The 27,369-nt window shown below is 40.5% G+C and overlaps 1 protein-coding gene across 1 annotated transcript in view; it reads right to left on the minus strand.

Moving 5' to 3' along the window:
* Nucleotides 1–27,369, minus strand: part of LOC128781595 (paralemmin-2-like) — a 124,469-nt gene that overhangs the window by 61,415 nt on the left and 35,685 nt on the right. Inside the window, exons 2-3 of the mRNA XM_053931272.1 lie at nucleotides 18,108–18,188; nucleotides 2,178–2,308 (exon numbers count right to left, since the gene is read on the minus strand). Coding sequence (XP_053787247.1) covers nucleotides 2,178–2,308; nucleotides 18,108–18,188 — 212 coding nt within the window. The remainder of the gene's footprint in view (nucleotides 1–2,177; nucleotides 2,309–18,107; nucleotides 18,189–27,369) is intronic.

Below are 27,369 nucleotides of genomic sequence, written 5' to 3' on the forward strand. Positions count from 1 at the left end.
GATCCGAGAGGAAATGCAAAGGATATATTTTTAATAATATATTATGTATTTTTATATATTTTTTCCAGCATGTGTGTCCCAATACTTTTTCACAGACATATCGATACTGTAGCTGCTCTGTGCTTGCACATATGATGCAGTGTGACATTAATGAATACGCAAGATGCATGGCACAGTGGTTTTAGAGTCCTGTGGAATCAGGCTTAGGGCTGGTCTTGAATTTTCTATCCTCCTCATGAATCAGCTTAGTCTGTCCTCTGTCACCTTTGTTGAGAGGGTTTGGGCTTTTTCACAGGGTTCCCCTGGATAGTGCAGAGTGCACTTTCAAAGGGCCATTGATTCCCTGCAAACATGAACAGATGAACAATCCCCCCTTGATTCTTTCCTGGGAATGCAGAGGGAAAATGTAGTGTACAGACAGCAAGAAGAATACTTTCAGGATGAGTCCATTCTACTTCATTCCTCAAGATAATGTGCTTGATGTCTTCTCTCTTGTTGCCCCTTCTACAGCCATTTACCTTAGCCTGTTTTGATGGGCTGTGGATATGCCATGTTGTCATGGATGTACATAGTAATTAGACTAATGACCTCAATCTCTGCTGTCTAATCTTTACAGTTCAGATGTAATATTTTCTCATTTAAATTAAATTACTTTTTTACTGGTTTTGGAATTCCCTTAGAAAGACAACAGAGAAATTAAGTATGTTAGTGAGGCTTTCACACAAATGTCACCTCAATTCAGGAGAAAGCAGCTAACCTGTCATTTGACAAGTAAGTGATTACAGAAGAAGAGAGTTCAGTTACTTTCAAATATTCAAATTTTTGATTTCATGGCTGCAGTTAAGGAAGCAAAAAAGCAAACCATAGGAGCAAAGGTTTTACACAGTCCTTCATCCTACACTTTAAACTAATTAAACAAAGAGGTTTCACTGCCTTCAGTGGTGGAACTCATATAGCTGAAATTAGCCACTCTCTGACATGTTTTGCTGGATGGGGTCAGGGCTCTTAGCATCTTTCAGCACTAGATGAAATATGTATTACAGTACATATTTCTGAAGCACAGTCCATGTATTCTTTCCATATACAATATTAATTTATGAAGTAAAACATTAGATATCATATGAAATCTAAAAAGTTTTCTTGCCTTATGTTACCAAAAATGTAAAAGAACAATACAGACCAGTTTCAATTAACGTGACTCACAGGACAAAGACTAGTAGCATGAGGTAACTCTTACATTCATGCTGATCAATATCTTCCACATAGTAGTTATTTAGCATTGTCCAGGCTTAGGGTAGATCTGCTTGTCTATATCCCCAAAGAAACATTCTCATTGACTTCTGCAAGAAATTTCACAAGAAACCTGCCATAAGGCAAATTGAGTTCACCAGATGCTAAGTTAATACCTCAACCCTTGGACTACCGGTCCTATTCCCTTTTCTCTGTTGTACCCTCAGCTGACATATTTGTAAAAGTTGTGTTGCCAAGTTTCGCCAGCTTTTGCCAGCTGAAAAAATTCTAAATTTACATAATCTAAATGGTAGAAGCAGCTCTGGAATTTGCCTTGTGAGAATTAAAAACACTTTCCTTATGAGCCTTTTATTCCTTTAGAGCCCTTTGTTTGTAACAAAACAAGGAAAAACACAAAAAAGAGGACAAATGTCAACTCAGACTGCAATGGGAAACTGGTAAAAGGAAATCACTCTAACACCCAAACCTTGCTTCTGAAAGCAGTAAGTATTTGATCTGCTGGTGGCATTGGCTGTTGCATTTCAAAATGTCACTTGCACCAGTGAAGTGAGTGCAAAAGGATGCTCTCCCTCTTTGAACTCATTTTGGCTGTAGGAGGTGTAAAGGAATGGAGAATCTCTTGGGTGTTGATCAAGTCATACACATGCATCTGAAGGGGGAACTTGGCCCTCTGTTTAGCTACCTCATGAAAGAAATCCATAAAAGCCCAGTAAACACGAAGATAACACAATGACTCTATCTTGAACAACATGGACATCTAGGAGACAAATGTTGGGTGTATTTGGCTGTATGTGTGACTGCCTTTTATAGTCTTGCCTGGGCAGCTGCCATCAGCTGCTGCCAGAGATGGGGACCTGGGCAAGGAAGATCTCCAGCCTTCATGGGAGTGACTGTTCTTAGGCAAAGCTAAAGGAAGCTGTCCCTACCTGTGTATGTTTTCTTCCAGCCTTTTCACCTTCAGCTCATCCTCTTCTGACTGCTTCCTTCTGGCTTCTTCCTCTTCTGCAGAGCCAGCAGGAATTCCCTGTAGCAGCCATTTTTCCCGAAGAGCTTTTGACTGCAATGTAAAAAAATCCCATATCTTAGGTACAGACTGAACAAAAACTATCTGAAGATTGAGAAGAAGCTGTCTTTGCTTGTCCCCACCGAATTTCTGCTTACTGCTTCAGGCAGTTGATTAACAACCAATCAGCTCTTTATTTAGATGTCAGGTCTTTCACATTGAGGAGTGTCAGTTGCACAGTATACAGTTTATTTACCATCAATACCTTAATATGAAGTTCTTTTTAGTTCCTAATAAAACCAAGAGTCTAAAATTTGCAAATTAGCAAGTCCTGCAAGAACTGAAATTTTGAACTGAAGTGTGGATTTCTTGTAACTAATAAGGCATGTTCTAGAAGGACTAAAGTTTATAAACTTTTTAAAGCTTCAAAAACAAAAGATCAGTGTGCTCTAAATGTAATGTTTTTCATGGAGTGTAAAATTAATCTCCTATTAAATCAATCAAAGATGTTTTTTATTTATACAACAGATATGTTTCCATATATTTACAGGCAGACAGAGAGACGCATGTATACATAAACATGAACACGCAAATCATCTTGTGGGCATACACAAATTAGAACATATGAACAAAAGTATTCCAGAAATTGTGGAAGGTTTGCCAGGACACAGCAACACTGTTGCAAAAGGCATCAATATCCTTCACCCAACAGAATTATTCCTGGGAGTTTTGTTGTGTTTTCTACACTGAAAATGTGGCTATAGCCTCACCTGGTTCCTGTTTAATGCAGCTGCAGCTTATCCAGAGTAATTCACCAGTGAGGTGGACTGGTTGAAAGCCATGCTTTACACAGCATACATGCCTATATTCCTTGTCTGGTCCAAATCCACTAGAGGAATGCAGCAGATAGGATGAGGAACGCCAGGAGCTCAAAGCTAAACAGGACTTTGCCCCTTGGCAAGAAGGAAATTGAGCTGGTGGAAAAAATGGTCAGCCAGGGGACTAACCAAACTTTCCCTTGCATTGATCAGTAAAGGGGAGCCTTGGTTTTGAATTTGCAAAGTGATTGGCAATGCTAGTTCAAGGAACCAGCTCCTCTTCTGCAAAGAGGAGTTAATCAGGAAATCATCAGTTCAAGGAAATTGGATTTCAGAGGCATCCCAAACATGCCATATGTGTCTTTTGAATGCCATACTTGTTGCTAGAATAGAACCTGACTTGTGCAAACTACATACAAAGGGAAAACATTTACCACCAACAGCAAGCTTCAAACCTTGCCCAAAATAGAAACTTTTTTGACATGACAGGCAAGGCTCTCTTGCTGGTTTTTGAGTGTGTGTATATATATAGACATAGCATCTATGCACAAACTATTTTTGTCACTCCATGACCTATTTGATGTCAGGCAATTAGATTTTAGTAAGGCAGCGGACATAAAGCAACACAAAATGCACACACAAATTATAAATTACTCAAGCTTTCACTGGTTTTAACTGTGCTGTGCATGAGAGGATGTCTAGGAGGATTTAAAGTGATTTCTATGTGAATTAGGACTTCTGCATAACAGAAAAGGTCTCATGCTCTTGTTCCATGCAGCCATGTTTAATAGTTAGACTTGCTGATGCTGGTGACATACTTTCATAGTTCATCTTGATGAACTCAGCATTGCTCATGGCTTCCAAATGTTAGTTGCCAAAACAGTATAAGTGGCTATCTTCAGCCACAGTTTCTGCAGTTTGCTACTCCTTGTATTGGCACTACCATCTATTAGTGCTTTCTGCCACATTTGATGTGCTGGTAGTGAAATTTTTGTGTTCAGCCAAGCTGATTACCAGCCAGAATTTTCATCACCTCATTCAGACTCACCATGCTATAGAAATGTCCTCTCAGCAGAGGACTCTCAAGTCATCACGTGCACAAAGAAACAAAGTGAGACAAAGATGGATTTACATGTCTTGAGGGGCTAAACTTTTAACAACCTGTGCTTTGGCCTTTAAAGTCTCAATAGCACACCTCAGTGGGTACCTGCTGGGCTAGATCCAGTGCAAAGCCTAGTGAGGGCTGACTGCTCTCTAGCAAATTGCTGTCTTATCTTTCAAATGTGGACCAGTTGCACAAGGAACTATGCTCCATGCATCTTACTCAGCTGTGGTCTTGAATCCGAAATCTTGAATGACACTCACTTGGAAAAAAACCTAAGTTTCTAAAGACCACATTCTTAACATGAAGATAGCCTTCTCTGCTCTAAACCTGGTTCAGATACGGCTCCAGCAAAAATGAATAAATAAAGGCTTTGACAAAGTGCTGCTTGGACAGCACTGGCCCTGAAGATATTAACAGTCACTCCTCTCCTACTCCAGGAGGACAGATAAAATCAAGGCTTTTCTCAATGTGTTTTTACAGAGTCTCCATGCTGATGTGCACACAGGGCGAAACCAGTCCCTTTGGTAAAACTGCTGTATACTAAAAGTAAGGTGTTTTTGTACAGCCTTTGTTTTGGTCTTTGTTTATATGAAACACTTAAAATCACAAAATCACATAGTTTCTTCTCCCCTAAAGCCTTTTTTTTTTTTAAAAACCTATTAATAGCATGAATTTGAAACTGGAAAGCATCAATGGGCTTTTAAAAAGACATATTTAGAGACAAGAATGCTATGATCTATTAAAAATCCTCCCTCTTGGGTGAAATGTCAGCATATTTTATCTGAAACAGGAAAATGGAAAGCTTTGATGTTTCTGGCTCTCCTTTTTAAGATGAAAATTAAGACAGTTGTTAAATACTATGCCGAGGAATTCAGACAAGAGGGTCGAGAAATGGAAACATTTATACATGTATTTCTTAAACTGCAGCGAGTCTATTTGCCAAGCTGCTGAGGTTGTGTGTATTTATGCACTCACTGCAGATACAATAGGCTTACGGGCAGGCATACACCAGGGGATGTTGGTCACACATCTGCTGTGCAGGAAGCATTTTCTCCCTGGCCAGCTACCTGGTGTAGGAGTGAAGCAGTGGGCAGGGATGGAAGAATCTCTCACCTGCTTTGAACAAACATTTCCCAAGGAGGCATTTACATCACAAACATGTAGGGAAGGCCTCGGTACATATGATGAAACCAAGGGTGGGTAGCAAGGCAGTGGTAGAGCTATGCTGGGTACTCAGGCACAGCTCCTGCATATAAGACAGCCCACATCAAAGCAACACAGACAGATGCAAACCAGAGCCAGATGCAGACTGCAAACAAAAGAGAGTTTGCTGCCATCTGTCCTCCATAGCTATGAAATTTGGGTTAAGCTTCTTAAAAAAATCTTGCAAAAACTTACCCCAGGAAGAATAGGAGGTGTTTCCCAAGTATGGTAAAATAAGGTTTGCATGAGGATGGAACCCAAAAATACGTACCTGTATGAGTTACCCCTGCTCAACAATATTGTGCATTTGGTTAACAGCCTGTGATTAAAACAGCCATAAGATAGTATTTCAGCATTACTTCTCCTTCATTGTCTGCTATGAGTTTAACTCTTTGCATTTTAAAGCTTCTTTATGCACTACAGTTGTGCTGTATTATTAGATATTGTCCAAATTATAAACAGCTCTGAGAGTGGCCACATACACTACTGTAAAAATACGGGTATTTGTACTGCTCATTACCATACTGGAATATGTGAATATTGTGAATATTATGAATATTGTGAATATTGTGAATATTGTGAATATTGTGAATACAGTGAATATGCTGTACTTTCAGAAGGAGCCTCTTCACTGACAGAGCAATAGCTATGCTATGTACTGTCTGGTATAAGCATTCCTTCATTTACTGCAAGAGAACAGTTTCTTCAGACCTAAATCCTTCAGCAGAAATTAGATCACGTCAATAAAAAGGCTTTCTGTTACTGAAGTAGAAAGGGCACTGGGCTTGATATTCTCTAGGTTGCCACTGCTCTCAGGTGATTTTGCTTGTCTGCACAGAATTGAGAATTGGGACTGTAGAAATAACTTGTAGCTTCACTTTGTTTAGTTTGTTCAAGCATAGGAAAACCAACTGACATCTGCACCATACAAAAACTGAAAAAAATAGGTCACAGTTATGTGAACAGACCATAGTGAGGACATAAATAAGTGAACAACTGTTGGACAGGACAGAAAGAAATTGTGCCAAATGTCTGAATAAAGCAGACACAGTGATGACCATAAAAGTGGTGCACTGCAATCTTACATGCTAACATTTATTACATGCTTACATTTATTCCACTCGCATGCTTCAGGACAGTGAAGCCTGAGGGTTTTAAGTTGTTTACATTTAGTATTAGCAAGGAAATAATGCATAGCTTCTCAAATGCACACAGTAGAATTAATACTGTATATGGAAAGAAAACCTTTACTGTTAGTGCTGCATTTTGCTTTAATGTTGCATCAAAAGTTTAAGTACCAGAGGACATTTATATTACAGCAAGTAAAACTTTTAGCATCTTTTTCATAAATCATTATGCCTATTCCATGCCACATCTGCACTCCCTGCTTTGTGAAAGTCTATTAGATCTAACCATCAATCTTGCCAATTTTGAAACAAATTCCATAGACTTTTTTCATAAGAATAATAATTTGCAGTCCTACATACAGTGTGACAGTGTCCTAACCTGAGGCCCAGATGCATCTGCCAGACTTGTCATGACTTTTTATGACAAGAGAAAAGCCCCAGTCCATGCTGTGCTGCTACCTTTTGAGGTAGTCCCTTAAACAAGCTTTGTATGCTTTTTGTACTTGCAAATGTTTAGGGGGCAATCAGTGCTATCTCTCCTTAAAAGCATGCTTGCTGAAGTGGAGCACTCCTCTGTCTCCTGAGTTCAAGGAAGATGATAATCCTGAGAAGAAACCTACATCAAAAGTTGACCCAAGACAGCCTCCTCCAGAAAATGTGCCTGTTCTTGTGAAACACTTCTGGATATGGATTATTCCCGGTAAGTATGGTCTTTTGTGCCCTAGAAAACAGCTGCTAATGATCCCTGGTGTAATTCCACTGAAATCAAGTCACTTTTACTGAAACTTTTGCCAAATTGAAGTTTTGCCAAAAGTCTTTGCATTTTGAGGTTTGAAGACTATGAGACATTAACATTTTAGAGATGAAGTTATTTATTAATATGAAATTATTTTCTCCCTCTATCCATTCAGTATTTGTGCCATGGAAAAACATGAATTCTTAAATCTACATATAGCCAGCCCATGCCTACTAAAAGAGTGCAATGAACATTTTTTGTGCGTCACATCTGTGAGTCAGATTTACCCCCAGACTCTCCCATTGGGATTCTACCATAACTGGCTGCATTTCAGATTTGTTCTCTGCATTGCAAAAAGTTACTTTGGTACAAAAACGGTGAGGTTTTTAAGCAGATCTGGAGCTCTGGAGGCAGCAATGAGTCTAACTTTGCTGTTTGGCAGCTACCTGGAGCCCCTCTGTCACCCAATGGATCAGCTACAAGAGGGAAAGCCTTCCAGAGCAGCAAAGCCTGTTCTGTTTGTGCATGCTCCCAAACATCTACCTGGGCTAATAAAATTGAGTTTGAAAGGGACACAAGTGCAAGAATGGCTGCTGTCAAAAATGCTCTGGGATTCCTCCTTTGTCCTGTCTACCCTTTTCCCTCTCCAAACACAGCATTTCTTGCTGTTGTATTCCTGTGCCGCTTCTCAAACATCCACCTGGCTCTAACCCAGCTAGTACAGGCCACCCAGCATGTCTGGATCTGGCCTCCTGATGCACAGCACTGTCGCCAGTGTTAGCAAAGAGGTCACTGGGACATGAGATACTGAGATTCTAGAAAGACTTGTTCCTTTGCCAGCAGGCCTTCCCTTGCCTTTCAAAAAAAAAAAGAAAAAAAATATTATTCGCATGGCTGTAGTGTGAGTAGGCATGTTAATGTTAGATGCCCTTAACCATTTGTGCATAAATATGCAAATACAGAGAGGGGCTATAGACACAAGCTGTATGACAGGTAGGTCCATCTGGAAATAAGCAGCCTCCCAGGATGTATTCCCAAGTGATGCTGTAGTATTTAATTTTCCATTAGACAAATGAAACAATCTGCCTCTGCTCAGAGTGATGCAGAATTTTCCCGTGTGGGTTTTCATGTGAGAGAATCTTGCAGAACAAAGGAGAGGTGTGGTCCTCAGCAAACACAAGAGCTTCTACTCTGCTCTGCTGCAAGATGGATGTGGCCTTGTATGGTATGACTGTCCCTGGAACAGACAAGCAGCCATTTCCAGTTTGCTGGTATGACCTGGTTTTATATAATAGCAAAACCTTTTGTTGCCTTTCCAGTTATCTAAGACACTTGTTTTAGCCCAAGGAGCATGTCTGCATGATAGATGGATATGATTCAAGCATTGCCCAGACTAGGGAATTAAGCCAAGCTGAAAAACTTGCAGCTTTATCGTAGTTTTTACTTGAATCACATTGTCATAGCTTTCATATGTATGATGCAACAAAAAGCCCCCCAAAAAGTGTCCTAGCTGGTGAAGCTTAGCCAGCTCAAGAGCAAACAGCAGGTTTATAAAGAGGATTAAACATTATCCTGTAGAGTTGCCAGTTTGTTGCTGTTATTCTTTGTTCAGGAAATGAACAAAACATTTCTTTAAAATATCTTAAAGAAGTGATGTCTTAAATTTTTTTAATGAGGTTACATTTAGTCCAAGAGTTGCAAAGGTTGTACAACAGTCAGTTAATGTGTATTCATCACACAGAATATTAAAACACATTAACTTAACTTTTCCCATCATTTTTAGACCTGTCTACTGTAATTGACAACCTTTTGTGACCAGGCATTGGAGACTGGTGCAATAACCTCTTCCTAAGTTTCTTCTCAGCCACACAGGTATGGGTAATTTGCCTGGGTTTCTCCTTTTCATAAAAATCCTTACTGCAGTGGGCCACTGAGGCCAGGATCTCCAAGGCAGTTCGCTCACCAAAAGGACCGGTGCTCTGCCTGTCCCCAAAAAGCATGTCTCCTCTTTCCCTACAGCTCCTGGAGTAACAGAATTTTGCTACAGCACCAGTGAGCCACCAGGCTGTGGGTATAAAGGGGAGGTAGATGTGAGAAGATGAGAAAATAAATAATAAAATAATCAAGTAAATAAGGAAATAAACAATGGACACTGTTATAAACCCCACCTGGAATCATGGCAACCAAAAGAGTTTGCAGAGATTATCTTTCCCCATTGTTTTCTTGCTGTAGCATGTCCATTTGAATGCCCTTCGGCTCTTCTGAGTATTTACATAGCCACTGCTTTTTCTCAAAGCAAAGATTCAGCACAGCAACAGAGCAGACAGGAACATGTAATACAGTGCCACATGTCTGCAGAAACAGGTGAAGGGAGACTGAGTTAGCTGGCATGATTTGTGCTCACTTTGGGAAGGGCTGCATCTCAGCTGGGTGCCTGCATGACAAGGTACATCTTCAGTGTGAGCCATGTGCAAATGGAGCTGCAGATGTGAGGAGAAGGCATGCCTGTGGCAAATGACCTGAGGGATGGGTATGATGGTAGCTATAGATGGCTTCTTCATGAAGGTCTCATACTTTGTCTGTTTGAAAATCTCACAGGAATGGAAACTGCAGCTGTACAGACAGAGGCCCAATTAGGAATGATTTCTGGGGAAAAAAGCAACAACTGGTTTATGTCCTCTGAGAAAGCTTCCCATTCATTAGCAAAATCACCAGTGTAAACTTTCTGAGTACATTGCTTTTAAATTGTTCAGGTTCCATTTATTTAACTTAGTAAATCAAATAGACAGTTATTTCAAGTCAAAGATGAAGAGGACAAATTAAAACCTAATCTCTTTTAGCTTCAAGGAAACCCACCACAGCAAGAGACATTATCAAGACTCTGCAAGAGCAGACACAAAGTTTGTATCTCACTCATTCAGCTCATTCATCAACTACAGAGCACTGGCTTGTACAGATTAGTTTCACTGACAGAGATCACACGTATGGCCCAATACAAGGTAAGTATTTCTGACGTTTGTTAAAGACTTGAGATGACAGTGAGATGAAACACAATGAACACTAAGATGACAGTTAAGTCAAACATAGCTTCTTTTCTACATATATTTTCTAAACATCTGATCTATCAGAAAGTTCTGCTTGAAGTTAACAGGAAGATACCCCTTCCGGAGAGTTGTGTTTTATGTTGGAGAGTTAGGGTTTATTTTTCTGTGTCTCTCTTTAGGAAGTCTATGTAAAATTTCAGACTTTTTCATTGCAGGATGGTAATGATGTGTCTGTTCAATTGTTTAATATTTCACTTGTGGCAAGGTTAAGCACCATAATGAGAATAAATTATAAACAAGTGCCAGTGGCTGCAGCAGAGGTGAGGGGAGGGATGAGGAGACTGGGCTGCCCCAGCAGGCAGCTGCCATCAGGGACACAGCTTGCAAAAGAGACTGCTACAATGAAGTCCCACATGGCCCAACTTGGGAGCAAGTGTCCTGGGGGTGTGTCATAGGATTCTGTCCTGTGAAGAACCCAAGCATATTGGGATGAAGATTTGCATGGGATAAACCTGCTCCTGTTGGCACATAAATTGCTTTTTAACTCCATGAGAACATATCTGATTCCCAGGGAATTTTGGAACTAGAATAAAAAACACTGGCAAACTATCTGAAATGTGGTTGGACTGAAGAGTGATTAAGACCCCCCTCTTAAAGATACACACATGAAAAGAGGGACCACAGTTTTACCTCCTGGTGCCAGAAATTTAGGTATGCTTTGGTTTTCCCTGTGGGTACTTTCTCCATGTTTACAAAGGAAGTAAGTGTAGCTGTGAGAGAAGTAAAAATTAATAAAAAGATAAACCTTTTTAGAATAGTTAACAATCTGAGATTTCAAAAATTGTCAAACCTCTCCCCTCAAAACAAATAAGCTTTGCAAGTTATCATTTCTACAGAGCCACAGTTGTTTTTCATTATTATCTCCCAAAATAATATCTTCCCTCTACATGAAGTCTCTCCTTGGCTTCAGTTTATTACTCCTTCACACATACACACATCAGTCAAAAAAGGCAAACAGAAAAGTTATATTCCAGAGACTCCTTTCTTTTCTAGTCTTAAAATTTCTTATATTCATTATTTTAAAAAGGTAGATTCATGTGTCGTGAATTTGTTTTTGAACATGTTTCAGGGCCATCAGGAGGGGCTGAGGTTGCAGGGAGCTACATTGACATAGTCTGGCTAAGACAGAATTTGCTGGAGTAGCCATGAGGTGCTCAAAGGACCTTGTTACTGCTTGAAACCGAACTGCTAATTTCAATGCATTTCAAGGAAGTCCTGCCTGTATGGCATGTTTATTTACATGATCATCCCAAGAGAACTCTGCTCCAGTTCAAAGCACAACTCACACAGAGTATTTTTCCTAAATAAAAGCATAACTCATAGAGGGATCATACTAGAATGATTACATCTGTGTTTCAATGACATGCAAGCAGATAAGGAACACAAGTTAAAGGACTAAATCTCTCATCTCTCTGTGGTGAACAGTTTGTGTAGCTGGCCTGGATAAACAATTCTTTTTTTTTTTATTCTATTTTCTTATTACTGAAAGATTTTAACTGGGGATAGTTACTTAGTTTTATGATCTGGAAGAGAGCCTCTTGATTCTCAGTTTAAATCCTGGCAGGAGACAAACTTCTCAGGATAAGCTGGGCATCAACCCAAAGGTGCTAGTACACAGAATTGGGACAAAGAGGGGTCTGGGTGCCCTGTGTTCTCAAAATGGAAATTTCTCTCTGAATTAGCTCTTAACCTCTCCATGTCCCAAAAGTGCTGATGAGGTTCCTTATAGACAGTTAAAAATTATTTTATGCTCACAAGCCCTGTTCTTCATGGGGGACTTCAATGACCCCAACACCTTTTGGAGGGACAACAGCAGGGTATAACCAATCCAGGAGATTCCTGGAATGCTGTGATGATAATTTCCTTCTTTAAGTGATAGAGGAGCCAAGGAGAGGAGGTGCTATGCTGGGTCTTGTGCTCACCAGCAAGGAGGGGCTGGTGGGAAATGTGAAGCTCAAGGGCAGCTTGGACTGCAAGGACCACAAAATGGTGTTTGAGATCCTTAGGGCAGCAAGGAAGGTGCACAGAAAGCTCACTACCCTGAACTTCAGGAGAGTGGACTTTAGCGTCCTCAGGGACGTACCATAGAATACAACCCTGCAGGGAAGATGTGCCCAGAAAAGCTGGTTGGTATTCAAGGATCACCTTCTCCAAGCTGAGGAGTGATTATCCCTACAAAGAGGAAGCCTGTCAAATATACGAGGAGGTCTGTGTGGATGAACAAGGATCTCCTGGACAAAGTAAAACATGAAAAGAAAGCCTATGGAGGGTGAAACCAAGGATAAGTGAAAGCAATTCCTCAAGGTGAGGAATACAAAGGGATTGTTCAAGCAGCCGGGGATCAGGTCAGGAAAGCTAAAGCCCTGATGGGCTTAAATATGGCCAGAGACATCAGAGGCAACAAAAAAAGCTTCTAGAGATATGCTGGTGATAAATGGAAGACTAGGGAAAATATTCAGTCTCTCCGGAAAGAAAAAGGAGACCTGGTTACCTGGGACATGGAGAAGGCTGAAGTACTTAATGACTTTTTTGCCTCAGCCTTCACCAGCAAGTGCTCCAAACAGACTGCCTGAGATGCAGAAGGCAAAGGCAGGGACTGGGAGAATGTAGAACCACTCACTGTAGTAGAACATCAAGTTCAAGACCATCTAAGGAACTTGAAGGTGGCCAAGTCCATGGGACCTGATGAGAGAGCTGGTTGAAGAGGAGCTAAGTTGTTATTAATTTTACTTGAGAAATTATGGAAGACTGGTAGTTGCCAGTGCCTGGAAAAGTGGGAAGATATCCTTTGCCTTTAAAAAGGAAAAAAAGGAAGACCTGTGCAATGACAGGCCAATTAGTCCCATCTACCTCAGTGTCTGGCAAAATCATGGAGCAGGATCCTTCTGGAAATTATGCTAAGTCACATAAAAAATAAGATGATTGTTGACAGCTAACATGGCCTCATTAAGGGCAAATCATACCTGACAGATTTGGTGGCCTTCTATGATGAAGCCATAAATCATTGGTGGATAAGAGCAACAGATGCCATCTTCCTGGGCTTGTGCAAGGCATTTAACACTGTTCTACATGACATCCTTATCTCTGAACGCGGTTTTGGAGAATATTGCACTGACAGTGTAGGGAATGGAGACTATATGACACCATCAAACATTTTTTGTCTGCTTGGCTGTGTTGCCATTTGGTTGAAGGATTAATTTACTTGAAAATCATAAAGGGATTCGCTATAAAGAAATAACAAAGTTCCTTCATTTGCAAAAGTTATCTTTTTTTCCCACAATATTGTACATACATTGAGAGAGAGACAGACATATCTATTTATATTTTCTGACAGCAATTCTTTTAAGAATAGATTAAATTTGGGACAGCGATATTACTGGAACTATAAAATTAAAATTTATTTATAGATAAGATAGTTCCGGCTAAAACCATACCCTAACAAAATCTCTATAAGAATGTGAAAAGGCTTTCCTCTTCTTGAGAATAAAGATGTAATTATGCTTTAGATTGTGCTCATGAACTGCAGTCTTTAAGAAGCAGATATTAAAAGAAATAGGTCCCTAATATTTATACCACTCCAGAACTAATATAACTGTGGAAAATGGATTTATTGTAATTGTAATACTTAAAGTAACAGCATAGAAGTAATTTTTCATTCAATTAGGAGGTTTTGTTTATTCTGTTTATTTTATTACCATTGGCTACCAAACAGAGCTACAGTAAACAATAACAGAAATTCTATTCAACTAACTACAGAGGCAGTCAGATTTGGGAAGAAATATTGCTATTCTGGAGTTTATTCAAAATAGTAAACATCTCTGTTAAAACAGGTCTGCCCAACTGCTGCCTAGCTGAACAAGTTCTTAAAACAATGAGTTGTTGCTTGTAGGTTGTACTCCCCAGTTCAACTAATCAATCAAAATAAATTTCAATCTTTCTCCAGAAACCAAATAATTTTGATGGATACTGCACAAAGTATGTTTGGTGTAAGGTGAATTTTGACTACTTCTCCAATTTTAAACTATAGAAGCTGGTAACACCTCCAGTTCCCGTAGACAAGGACGCCCCTTTCGTAGGCGTATGGACAAGAAGCTACTGAGGCATGAAGTTTAAACTCTATCTATTGTTAAACAATAACAACAAAATTACAACTCTCTCTGCCAGTCTTGTGTTATATAGAAGAAAAAATATTATTTTCATATTAAGGACTGGAGTAGATACGAGGTTAGGAGAGCTGTTGCAAATTGACTCTTATTAGAGCAAAAGAGCATGCTCAATCTCAAAATATGGGGCTTCAAAGCATCTTTATACCTGTTCCAAAACCTAGGACCTTTCCAATGAAGGCATCTGAATGTAATGTAGACAAATACACCTCCTGCCTTCAACAGAGAACCCCAATGGCCCCAAGGTACTACACAGTCAGTCTGTGCCCACTGATATCCTTACTTTGCAGTGATTCACAGAAGAGACGTTATGGTTTCACGGTCAGCAAAAGGGAATTCAGCTTTTAGAGCCTACACATCCCTAGACTCTCTCCTACTCCAGATTTTTACATTTGAATGGTTTCACTTGATTAACTCTGAATCTCACATAGACCATTTATAGCTGAGCTACACTTTCATTCTGATGTCCTCAGCACTGGCCTCATACTCAGGAGCCTTTGTAAAATGTGTTGCCAAAGTCTTGTTTATATTCAGTGCTGACTTTTACTAGATCCAGTGTTTGCAGGGTTGCTCTGCCTAAAGCAGTGGGACAGCACGTGCTGCTGCCTTATTTTCAGCCAGATGTAAAAAGGGAAAAATGAATGAACTGGTAGTAAAGTAATTTTGTCAGGGGTCTAATTGGCATCAGCAACTTGAAAACTGCAGGTAATCAGCATAAATATTTGCAATGGATTATTTCTATTAGATATTTTTCCAAGGTGAATAAAATCTTCTGGAATTAAAAGAAACCCTGTAGCTTCCAGAACATTTATTAGGTAACCAAACACGCTATTTTACACAGTGCATTTTAAAAAGAAAATTACTCTGATATTACACAAAAATGAAGCAAACCCATTGAATACTGGCATGAATGTCTTTGTTTGAATTCAAGCTGTTACGCTTGTGGGATCAACTCAGATACTGCAGACAAAGGATTAACCCAGATTTCATTTTCAAAGGTTTCTTCACGGCAGATTTTAATGAACACTGATATGAAATTCTTACACTCTATATGGACATTGACAGCCCCACAGCATTTTGAGTAAATACAAGGGCCTCCCAGGAAAGTCTGGTCTTTTAAGCTGGATGTATGCCTTGCACATAATTAGATGAAACTCACATAATTCAGGAAATTAATCATGTTCTACTTAGCACTCCGAGGGAAAATAGATGCACTTATTTTGGTCTGGCGTGTCAGACTGGGGAGCCATATCAGACTGAGGGATTCTATTCATATCACACTTGGAGCGCCTAACTTGGAAAGGCTGAGGACAAGCAGGGTGAGGTGAGGGAGAGCACTAGGGAGGTGGCAGGGGGATACACATTTTTGCAAATGAGCAAATCAAACTGGCAGGCAATATAAAATGTTGGCCAGCACTTCACTAAGCAACCAGAACACTGAATGATGTATGAAACAAAAATGCAGTTTTCTTCATCTGTCTCCAAAAAGAAACAGAAACACTACTAGCCAGTGCCTCTATCTCAATTTTTAGACAGATTTATTTTAATTTTAGGAGGGTTCTAGCAGCAATGGGGATGAAATCTGCAACCTCACTTAGACTTCTGCTATCACCTCATTCAGGTCTCCCAGCAGACAGTTGCTTGGTGGTATAGGCAGTTCATACACCAGCAGTCACCATGACCACTCCTGTAAAAGCAGCACAGTTTTCCTCTGGTGACAAGTGATGACACTGAATGGAGAGGTAGTGAAGATTTTATCATATCCTGTTGCTCATCCTCGCACACAGCATTACAGACCTTAAGTCTGGCTGTGATTTTAGCTGAAAAAGCTGCCATTTTAAATGTCTCTGACATTAAATTTCTATGCCCTGATCTCCCATTAGCTTCCTGCATGATTACTGCTGTTGCTCCAGCCTGTGGGTTAAAAAATAAAAGGACACAGCTATTTTTCATGTGTGCCTCTGAAAAAATCCATGCAGCAAAACTGAACCTCCTCTAGTGGCAATCAACATAGCATAGCCAGTCTACATCAGCTGAGGGGCTGATCCCACTGCACCACCTTAAGGGGTTTTACTTTTCCTATGGATGATGATAAAACATAGCAACAGCTATATCAAAGTAAAACAGATGAAGCAGAAAATTGACAGAACAATCTATCCAAAAGGCTCTACTTAAAGAATTTCACAAAGAATCATAATGCAGTTAGCTTGGAAACAGTTAACATGCTAAAAGGAGTCATCAGTGTGGTAGCAAAAAGGAAAAAAATAAGCATCATGAAGGTACTGAAACAGTACCTTACTGCTCTGCTGCAGCACCCTATAGTTGTCAGAAGAAATTCTCCCCTGCCTGTACTCAATGGAAGCCTGAACAAAATGGCAATTCCTGTTGCCCCAGAGAAATGCAATCACATCTTTGACTGGAAACACCAATGTTTGACATCCACAGACTGGATGGTAAACTTGATTGGGGCATTTGTGTAGGCTGATATCAATTACTTGGATTTAACTGCATTGTGTTTGCTTACCAGAAAAAGAGGAATAATTTGCAGAACATGATTGCAGGATCTTAGAGAGGCAGGAGAAAGATCCTGCCTGTAGCATAACTTGCAGTGTGGTCTACTAGTGCATGTGTGCAGAGATATTCTGCACATCATCTCCTGATGCAGGTGCACTGTTCAAACACACACAAGCACTTATTCCACAAGCAACCTAAAAATATCTTAATTTTAAAAACACAGCTCAGCTCACTTGCTGTGAGGATAAACTGTCCAGTTCTAATCATCTTTCTCAGATATTTTAATCACTGAAATTTCTCAGGCTCCCCTACTGAACTAATATAGCAAGATCTGACCCACAAATTCTCACCGGTTACAAAAAGATCACATGTATGTTTTTGTTCTTATCTTTGCTATGCACAAATATGCTCCTGACAGGAGGGATAAGCAATAGAAACAGCAAGGACGGCTTTCAAATGATGCTATCTGCAGCTGTCATGGAGACCAACAGGGACTGGGATTGCTCAGCACTCTGTTAAATATCAAGGCGCCTCTCCATATAGACACATACATATGCATCAACACCTTCCCTGCATGTACATACATGCCCATTTTATTATGCCATGCACACCTAATAACTTCATCCTACAATGAAATCTTTACATACATACACAGATGCATGCTAACTAACACTCCTTCTGCAATGCACACACACAAAACCTAATGACAGGCACCAGAGAAATCCAACACAGCTCTGCAGGCAGAAGGTGCTGGTGGAAGCCATGCAGTGCACACCCAGGCCACAGCAATTGGTGTCTCATCATTATGTATAATACATAACAGCATTTAATAATAACAACACTGCTCTGCTACCTGCACTCACACCCTCCTGCTCCATGCTCCTAAACCATTTAAACATGGTCCTGTGCATGAAACACATGGAATGAAAAGCAGGCAGGACATGATCACTGCAAGAGATAGGCTCCGGCAGTGAAAGCTGCTTCATGTCAGAGTGGGCTTTTCCCAGGTTTCAGATGTGTGATCTGCATGTCTAATAATGAATAGGTTTAGTCAATCCATCATTTCTGGCATCAGTCCCTTACCTTGAAATGCTGCAGCTGAAGTATCTGGTCCTCAAGCTGTTGTCTCTTGCCTTCTATTTCTGTCTGCCTTTTCCTTTTCTCCTTGGAAAAAAAAATTTGAGAGAAAGAGAGAGAGAGAGAGGGAGAGATGGGGAAGAGAGAGAAAGAGAGAGAGAGAGAGAGAGAGAGAGAGAGAGAGATCTCATCAGAGAAATGGAGGCTTTAAGGGTAGCAGATTCGTAACAGCATGTAAGCAGTCAAACACATCTGTACAGATGTCACCAGTCCCATTTCATCTGCTCCTCTGCCTGCTGGTATGCAAACAGCAGTGTCCTGGGAAGATGCCAGCCCCAGACTGGCTGGTGACTTGCCAGTAGGAGAAATTCTCCTCAGTTGCTCCCAGCAGCCAGAGCAGCAACAGTGCACAGTCCCAGAGGAGGGGAGAAAACAGGCATAATAGCAGAGAGAGAAGTTAAAGGGACAAAGATGTGATTTTGCATTTGAGATGCTGGGGCCAAAACCATGGATTGTGTGGTGCAACCATGACAGCAAGGTGTCACAAAAGCAGGGGTGGCATGATGGAGGAAGAGAGTAGTCTGCAGATCTCTTTTTTCCCCAGCAGGGTTGGTGGTAAGGCTTTCCCTGGTCTCAGTGGGGGGAAGATGTTTTAGCAAGATTGTATGGGATTTACATACAAAGTAAATGGGATTGGTAACCTCCAGCTATCTGTGTTAAACATTTAAGTCACCAGCATATGCCAGCAGCTGGCCCTTACCAGATCCCTGAAGCTGGAGTGGCCAAGTGGTGCCAAGGACAGCACAATCCTTTCCACAGCTGAGTTGTTATAACCCTGTTCATTGCCACTTGTCTGTGCCCAGGCTGCTCCCTTCAGCAGGCACAGACTCTCTCAGGTGTTTCAAAAGGAGAATGCCTGCTTTTACCCCCGCAACACCTTCCTCTTAAGCAGGTAAGCTGTTTGCCTTTGTCAGCCTTCTGCACCTTCTTGGGAGCACTTCTCCTCATCCATCCATCCATCCATCCATCCATCCATCCATCCATCCATCCATCCGTCCGTCCGTCCGTCCGTCCGTCCATCCATCCGTCCATCCATCCATCCCCATCATGGACCAGGTTCCCTCTCATTTTAGATTTTGTAGCCAAGACAGAAATACTGAGTAATAAATGAAGGCAGTCAGGCTCTGTTTTCACTGGAACACTGGTTTTTATTTTTTATCTGCAAAACAATTTTTTTTTTTTGCTATTTAAATATTTCAGTAGCTGTAAGGTTAGGTTTGAAGACGTTTGGGGATTGCTTACATCCAAAAAATAGTTTTTCTTTCCTATTTCTGGGTGCCCTACTGATACTCTGGGAATTCTCTGCTTTCCAGGGATTTCAAACTTTCATGCCTCATCCTTAAGAGTATATGATAAGATTCTGCCTGTGCAGAATTAATCATCCTTATGTTGGACATCAAAGAAGGCATTATGGGAGGAAAACATTAAATTTAAAATTTACAAGGAAGATCAGGAAACTTTAAAAAAATCATTAGTTAATGTCAAGCTCACTAAAAACAAAACAAAACATGGAAGTAGAAAACTGCCTGGACCACTTCTGATGAAGAGCTAGATGTTAGAATGGTGATGAAAAGGCTGGAGTAGTGAACCTAGAAGAAGCAAAGTAGCTAAAAGTTCCATACGTCAAGCAGTTCTGTAATGTTTTGAACACTCTTACATGCTGATTATTCATGTATATCTACATTTACACACACAGTCCCCATTGTCTGCAATATGTACGACTACTGCTGAACAAATATATCCTCATAGAATAGAATCCTAGAATCATGGAATGGTCTGAGTTGGAAGGGACCTAAAAGACCATCGTATTCCAACCAACCTGCAAAGGACAGGGTCACCTTTCAACAGAACAGGTTGCTCAGGGCCCCGTGCAGCCTGACCTTGAACATTCCCAGGGCATCCAAAACTTTCAGGCAACCTGTTCTAGTACCTCACTACCCCCCCAGTAAAGAATTTCTTCCTAACATCTAATCTAAAGCTACTTTCTTTCAGTTTGAAGACATTCCCCCTTATCCTGTCTCCACATGCTCTTGTCAAAAGTCCCTCTTGGGTGTCTTGTAGGGTCCCTTCAGGTACCCTACAATCAGGTCACCCCTTCTCTTTTTCAAGCTGAGCAATCTCAATTCTCTCAGCCTTTTCCTAGGAGAGGTACTCCATTCCTCTAATCATCCTGTTGGCTCTCCTCTTGCTCCAACAGGTCTGCTGAAGTTGTTATAGAGTAGGAAAATCAAAATTTCCAGTAACTAAAATGCCACAGTGCCCATCTTGACATCTCACTGGTCTCCGCACACAGAAGACAGTTTTCATTTATGCACATAGAGGCATATGGAGTTTGTGTGCATCTTTAAAAATCCTTCTGATATAGAACTATGTTCTGTACATCATCACTCCTATCCTCCAATGTGCATTAGCCCTTCCCATTCCTGAAGTGAATAGGGCATTAGACGGTTATGGGGTTAAAACCCCAATATTATTCAGGGACATCTCTTGCCTTTATTTTTCATTTTGTGATACTAACAGTATACATGGAGTCTGAAAACCAGAATTTGTTTTTTGTTTTGTCCTCAAATAGCTGGCCAGATATGGACCAGAATAAAGTAGTTCTAAAAGCTGTTCCAGTTAATGGCCTAATATTCCTAGAATAAGGATAATTCTGCCCATTTGTGTCAAGCTGGCCAGATGAAAAAAAATTAGATTTCATATATGGAAGCATTAACACCCCACATTTGACAGTCCATAGGCCATCATAAGGGACATACATCTTCATTGCTATGTGATCTAGATTGATAAGTGCATCTACATATATATAAGCATATAGTTATATACAAGTTTGTATGCACACACACATTCATATATATATATATATATAAAAACATGCATATATGTATGTATTCCACCATCCACAAAAACATTGTCACTAAAACATGTAATAGAAACCACCACAATAGATCCTTTGGCTGGTTGTGTCATGCTGTATAATGGATGCAACAAGAAAGCCTTATAAAAGATAGATGAAAACTCCTTTTTTTTTTTGAGAAAGGGAAAGCACTTAGAGTATTTTCCCCATAGGCAGCAAAACAGCAGGCACTAAAATACTTGAACTACTTACTAACTAGTGGATTTGGAGTTATATTGGAATATTGTTCATGTTTACATTCAGACAGCCTGAAAGCCTTTACCCTCTGATTTTGTACAACCTATGGCTGAGAATAATGATAAGAAAAGTACTCTTTTTCTTTTTTTCCTAAAGACTGTGCAAATCAGCTATCAGGACATTCTGCCTTCAGGTCACTAGATCACATTCCATTTAGGTTTATCCCAGTCACAATGACTTGGCATGTTTGTACTGGAAACAGAACAAAATTCGCTGAGTCAGAACCGGGTAAGGGAGTAACTAGAAGAGCCTGGACGTTATGGAAATGCTTTGTTTTTCATATATTGAAGAGGAGGTATATATTGAACCTGCTAAAGGTAAGGCAGAATTACTTGCAACAAGGTAATCCTCAAGGTGGAGAAATAACATGTTATCAGGTAGGACTACACTGGCTTTCATTGCAACTTTTCATCTCTTTTCCCTATTATGAGGGTCAGAGAAGTTACTTGCTCATGCACAAGGCAAGGGTGGTTTGAAAAAGGTAAAGAGACACGGGTCCCAGCAACCAACCTAAATACTCTCCCAGTAAAGGAACAAATATTTCTGGTCTGCAGCCCCCTTTATTGATGATTTTTGTCACCTGCATGCAGAATAACAGACCTGAAATAATCAACCGGTATGTTTGGGATATCAGACGAGGAGTTTGTGACCCTGTAACACTAAATGCGGCTCAGGGCTTCTGAATTATGAATATTTCCTGACTGCCACAAACTCACTGCCAATGTCATAGCTGAGACTATCCAAGTCAATACTGTCCAGGAGGAAAAGGGATCATCTTTGGTGAAGACAGCAATTCCCACAAATCTTTAAAGGGCTGCAGCAAAAATTTCAGCTGCCCTGTGTGCTTGTAATTATACTCTCTGGTCACTGAAGGCAACAACCATGATGCACACAGACAATGACTGCTTAATTAAAATCATCATGCATCTCAAATAACAAATAAAAGGATGGCACTGCTCCCAGAACAACAGCCCTTACCAAAAACTGATGAACACAAGAAGGAATTTCCTTTTCAAAAATTCCCTCATTAGCAATTTTGAAAAGGGATGTAATGGAAAAATATCTCATTGAGAGGATGAAGTAAAATTATTTGAGGACAAAACATGGTTCCTCTGGTATTACATAGGGAAATCCCCACTTTGATGGAGCAGTAATACCCATTTTCATGCAACTCAGATATTATATGCCAATCTTCCTTTCACTGAATGCTACTGGGTCAGTAGAAGCAGTTTCAGGTCTAAGGCAACCCATGAGCATTTTTGACTGGGCCACCACCATAATGAGTCCTTGAAGTATGAAAAGTTTTAGTGAACTTCCCTTCTTTCCTCCCATTTTTGAAGTGAACATGGGCTGACACCCACAGATGCTGCTTCCCTTCAGTTGCTGACAGAAAAAAAAAGACTCACTTTCTTACGCATTTACAATTTGATCGTGAGTGTCAGGCTCTTTAATGGCTGCTGAGAGGTGACCAGGGTCATTTTGAGGGTCTGAGGATCTTTTCTTTGAGATGCAACAATGAAGCAAACAGTTACCATATAAATGTCAGATTCCCACCCTCTATTAATTCCACATCAGCATGTCTTCTAGAACTTTGAAGTTTTTACACTAACCCGGAAAATAGGTAAGAGCTCAGGGTCACCTGAGTACAGAAGCAACCTTTTCTGCAACACCAATTATTTCTGGAAAGTGCTCAAAAAACTGTATAGAGCCTGTTAGTATAAATCATTAAATGATTTATCCATATTCTGCATAATCCTTAATAGAAGTTATAAATGACAGGCAACTGCACTTCATTACCTAGAGCCTACTACAGCTAACCTCCAAGATTATATGTATAGCTTTCTAGCACTGACCTTCTTCTACTGCAGCCTGAGCTAGATTAAAAATTCTGTCTTCATCTAGCAAATCGCCTTTCTTCCTAAAAATAAGGCGAATTTTCTAGATTATGTCACACAGAAGAAATTTTGAAACTTCTATTTTCTCTAGACAACCAGCAAAATTCTCAAATAAGCTACTTTTTAATCAAGTATTTTTTCTCTGTATTTTTCTTAAAAATATATTTTGGATAAGGAATGTTAAACAGCCTTTACATTCTCTTTCACAAAAGTATAAAATAGGGAGTTTCTTTAGCCTGAGTATACTATTTGTAGAAAATCAGTTCATTAACTTTCCCTACTCTCATGTTGATACTAACTGGCTTTGTTTTAAATCCATGCCATTCAATGTCTTTCACTGTCTTCTGCTGAAAAGAAGAAAGCCAGGTCTTTGGGCATAAATTAATTACATTTCCACAGCTTCAAATAAAAGTCTCTTGTTTACCCTCATGCCCCATACACTCCTCAAATACCTCTTTATACTGCCAATGAGGCTGTTGTAAAACCTCACTGTAAAGGTGCAAACACCTCTGATCACAGCTGAAAGTGCAGAGAAACACATATACAAGGTTTATCTAGAAATGAAAAATAAATCACAAAGATTTTAAGGCATCCAAGCTGAAGCTATGATTGCTTATGCTGGTTTCCCCATAAGCAAATGTCTGGTGAGAATCTCCATGCATTATTTTTCACTTGGTAAGAACTTAGATTAGAATTACCAAAACTGGGATTTCAGCAGAATTTATTTTCCCTCTTTATACATTTTAATTGTGGATATGACAGGCATGTTCACCTCAAGAAATATAAAATTTCCCCAAGACATAGCATATGAAGCGGGAAGAGGAAATTGGATTTTCTGCAGTGGAAAGGGAACGAACTGGTCTGGCTGGTTAACACAGAGCAATGGCCAGGGTCCACAGGGCTACCAGTCCTAATTCTGGTACTTGAATCATATCCAGCTTTTTGCTTGTTATTTTCAAAGCACTGGTAGAAAAGATCCAAATGAAAGAATTAACACATAGAGCTGGGCTTTGTGGTTTAGTCCTTACATTCTGGCCGGATTAGCAAATCCTTTCAGAGTCTCAGTGCCTCACATCAAAATATTCTTACTGAGGCTTCCTCCCTTTTCCTTGTGTGTGGCAGCTTGCCTGCTGGTCCTGAGGCTTTCGGCACTGACCAATGACCAATTCGGCACCCCACCTGATCTCCTCATGTCACAGGGCTACGCTTGGCAGTTGTACTGTGCAGGGATCCTGTGCTGCTGAAAAGCACTTCTCATTTGTGAGATAAAATTATTAGCTTAAACCCCCTTCTTTAAGCTTTTGTCCAATCCAGGTCATTAGCTAAGGGTACTTACATTGTCTGATGCTCAGAGATCTACTAACATATGTAGCATTTGTTGGTGCCATAACTACTTTGAGTCCTAACTTCTACATACAGGAAGAATGTAATTCTACATTCATCCTTGGTTTTACAGAGAAAGGAAAGAGGGAGAGAACCTTCCTTACAAGCACAGTATGATGCAATTCAAAGTCTGAGACTTGTCACCTTTTATCTGCCAGTACCCTTCCAAACTGGTGATGCTAATGAGACAACACACCAGTTCACAAACCACCATTCTGGCCAAGTTTTCCTTTCTTCCTGAAGCAGCTGTGGAGTGTTGGGTTCTTCTTGCTTTTTAACCAGCTCTGGAGACCTTATACATTTGCACCTTGTGAAGAGCCACACAGGTCTGAGAGGGCACGAGTGTCCCTCTTCATTTAGGGGGTAAGTCTGTGGCTGCTGCAGAGACTGGTGGAGCTGACGGACATGCCATTTCTGCTTTCTCTCCAGTCAGTCAGGGGAATCATATTACTCCAACAGACAACACAAAGACACCATTGACCATAAATGAAGAACTCGATCATGACTGGGAGAGTAGATACATGCATGTGCTTGGTAGAAAAGCATGCTGTGATCCAGGTATGCTAAAAATCCTACCCAGCCTAGACCTTGGCATCTTGCCTTTGTTACACATAAAAGAACTGGCTTCATCTCCAGCCAGCTTACTTCTGGAAAGCTTATTTAATCTGACAGGTGTAAGATCACATGCCTCAACACTGAACCTTAGCAGTATGCGCGAGGAATTACTGCTATGTCATTCCTTTAGGTCAGTCATCTCAATGCTCTCTATGTGAATAGGAACAGCTGGGACATTACACTACTTATTGCCTAACAAATTCATCTGCTGGCCTTCTCTCTTCACCATCAAAGGCAAAGACCACCCTGATCCTGGCAATACAAAGAGACTCCCAATGCAGTTTTCATCACCATCTGGTCACATCAAGTAAGGAGGAACTGGTAAGCACACAAAACCTGTGACAAGTGCCTGACTGCTCTCCAGGAGCAGATTAGCTGGAGATCCTCAAGGTAGGATGCTCATGACTGCTGGCCACTGGCAGGATGCAGAGGAGTACACAGTGTCAGTCTGCTGTACAGATGGGGAGACCCTAGGCAGAGCAACAGAAAAACACAGTCTGGATCTCACCGCCTTGATGCTTGGCTCCAGAACCAAAATCCACGTAGACATGGCAAATTTTTGCTGTGCCATCAAAGGTTTGTCCCCTTCAGAAAACTGTCTATATTTTTCTGTGATTTGCATCCCTGCTGTGATGTGTATATGGGAATTCACAGCTCCAAGGTCATCTCAGTGACCCATATGCCCTGCTGTGTAGTTTGTGCAGGTTTGTATGCCCAGATGCTCATGGTTTGTGGAGATCTGAAACAGCAAAGCCTGTATAGTTTAGAGGAATTTCACACTTATCTGACACACACCTGACAGGTTTATAAAACTGTAAACCATTTGAACAGCTTATTAAACAGCAATGAGCGTACCAAAAAAACCAAAACCAAACCATGCAGCTAACAGAAGAAGCTTCAGGGATGTGGGTTGATTCCTGTCTCTTCCTGCCCGCCTTCTCCAATCAGAGTAATGTGGCCTCTTCTACTGAATGACATCTACAAGAGATGACATGTAGGTCCTGTTTAACTACTCCTGTGCAACTCCTCTGTCTTCATCTGGGTGTTCTGCAAACCTCTGCATAAAGGAGGCCTTACTATGCTGTAACATTAGATTTTGTAACCATTCCTTCTCCTTCTTCCATAGAGCGTTTCTGTCAGTTTTGCTCTTCTGTTAACTTGAAAATGCATCTCTGCAGCAATTCCTTCTATGAAGCTAGAGAAGGGAGAAGATTGCAGGCACATCCCTTCCCAAAAGTTATATTCCTTCCTTCTACCGTTATTCCATCCAGACATAGTAGAACATATAATTTTGCACAAATGAACATCCTTAAGGAAAGTCAGATCGTTCTTCCTTGAGGAAGGTCAGATCCTTCTCTGACGCTGCCTCAGAAGGCTTAGCACACCTCCTTAAAACTTTGTCTTTTTAAAATGGGTAGCTTAGTCACCTCCAGGGTTTCAGACAAGAAAGTCAGTGAATAGTCATCATCTTCTGCAGTCTTCAACACATTGCTGTGCACATCCCTGTAGGTGTCCCTGTTGAAGGATCTTATTTAATTCAGGTCTATGTGAAATGTATGTTTCTCTTTACTCAGTAACTGGATTAAGGTGAAAAACACAGCAAGTTGTTATGGTTTGTAAACTCTGATTTCCTGCAGGAGCTTGTAGAAAAAACAAAGGTCTCCATTTCCAAGCTGGCTGCACTGTTGAAACCATGATAGAAACCATGACAGCTTGCAGCAGAGCAGCAGGTTCCAAGGAGTGTACACCACCACCTTGGCCTGTAGACTCTCTTCGATCTGGAAGGCATCCAGAAGTGAGATCTCTGACCTTTTATATGGAAAGACCTTAGGAAAAGTGCTCAAAAGGTGAAAGATGCTTAAGTACATTGGCCAAAAGTGATGCAATGTACCACTTAAATTGAAGCACCTGCCTCTCATGCCACAGTGTAATGTTACGTTGTGAGAATTCAACAAAATATTTGCTCCATGCTTGCACTAAACTATATCAACCATTCTCTATACTCTCTCCATAATAAATCTGGAAGTAAAAAGCTGTCTTGTTCTATAAATTATGATTAATGGGTTCTGCCCTTGCTGACCAGACTGCTTCATGGTTTCTGAGGTGATGCTGCCTTTGCCCTAGCAGAACTAAGTCTGACAGCTTATGAACAAGGACATGT

The sequence above is a fragment of the Vidua chalybeata genome, chromosome Z (assembly GCF_026979565.1).
Source record: "Vidua chalybeata isolate OUT-0048 chromosome Z, bVidCha1 merged haplotype, whole genome shotgun sequence".
In the NCBI taxonomy this organism is placed as follows: Eukaryota; Metazoa; Chordata; class Aves; order Passeriformes; family Viduidae; genus Vidua; species Vidua chalybeata.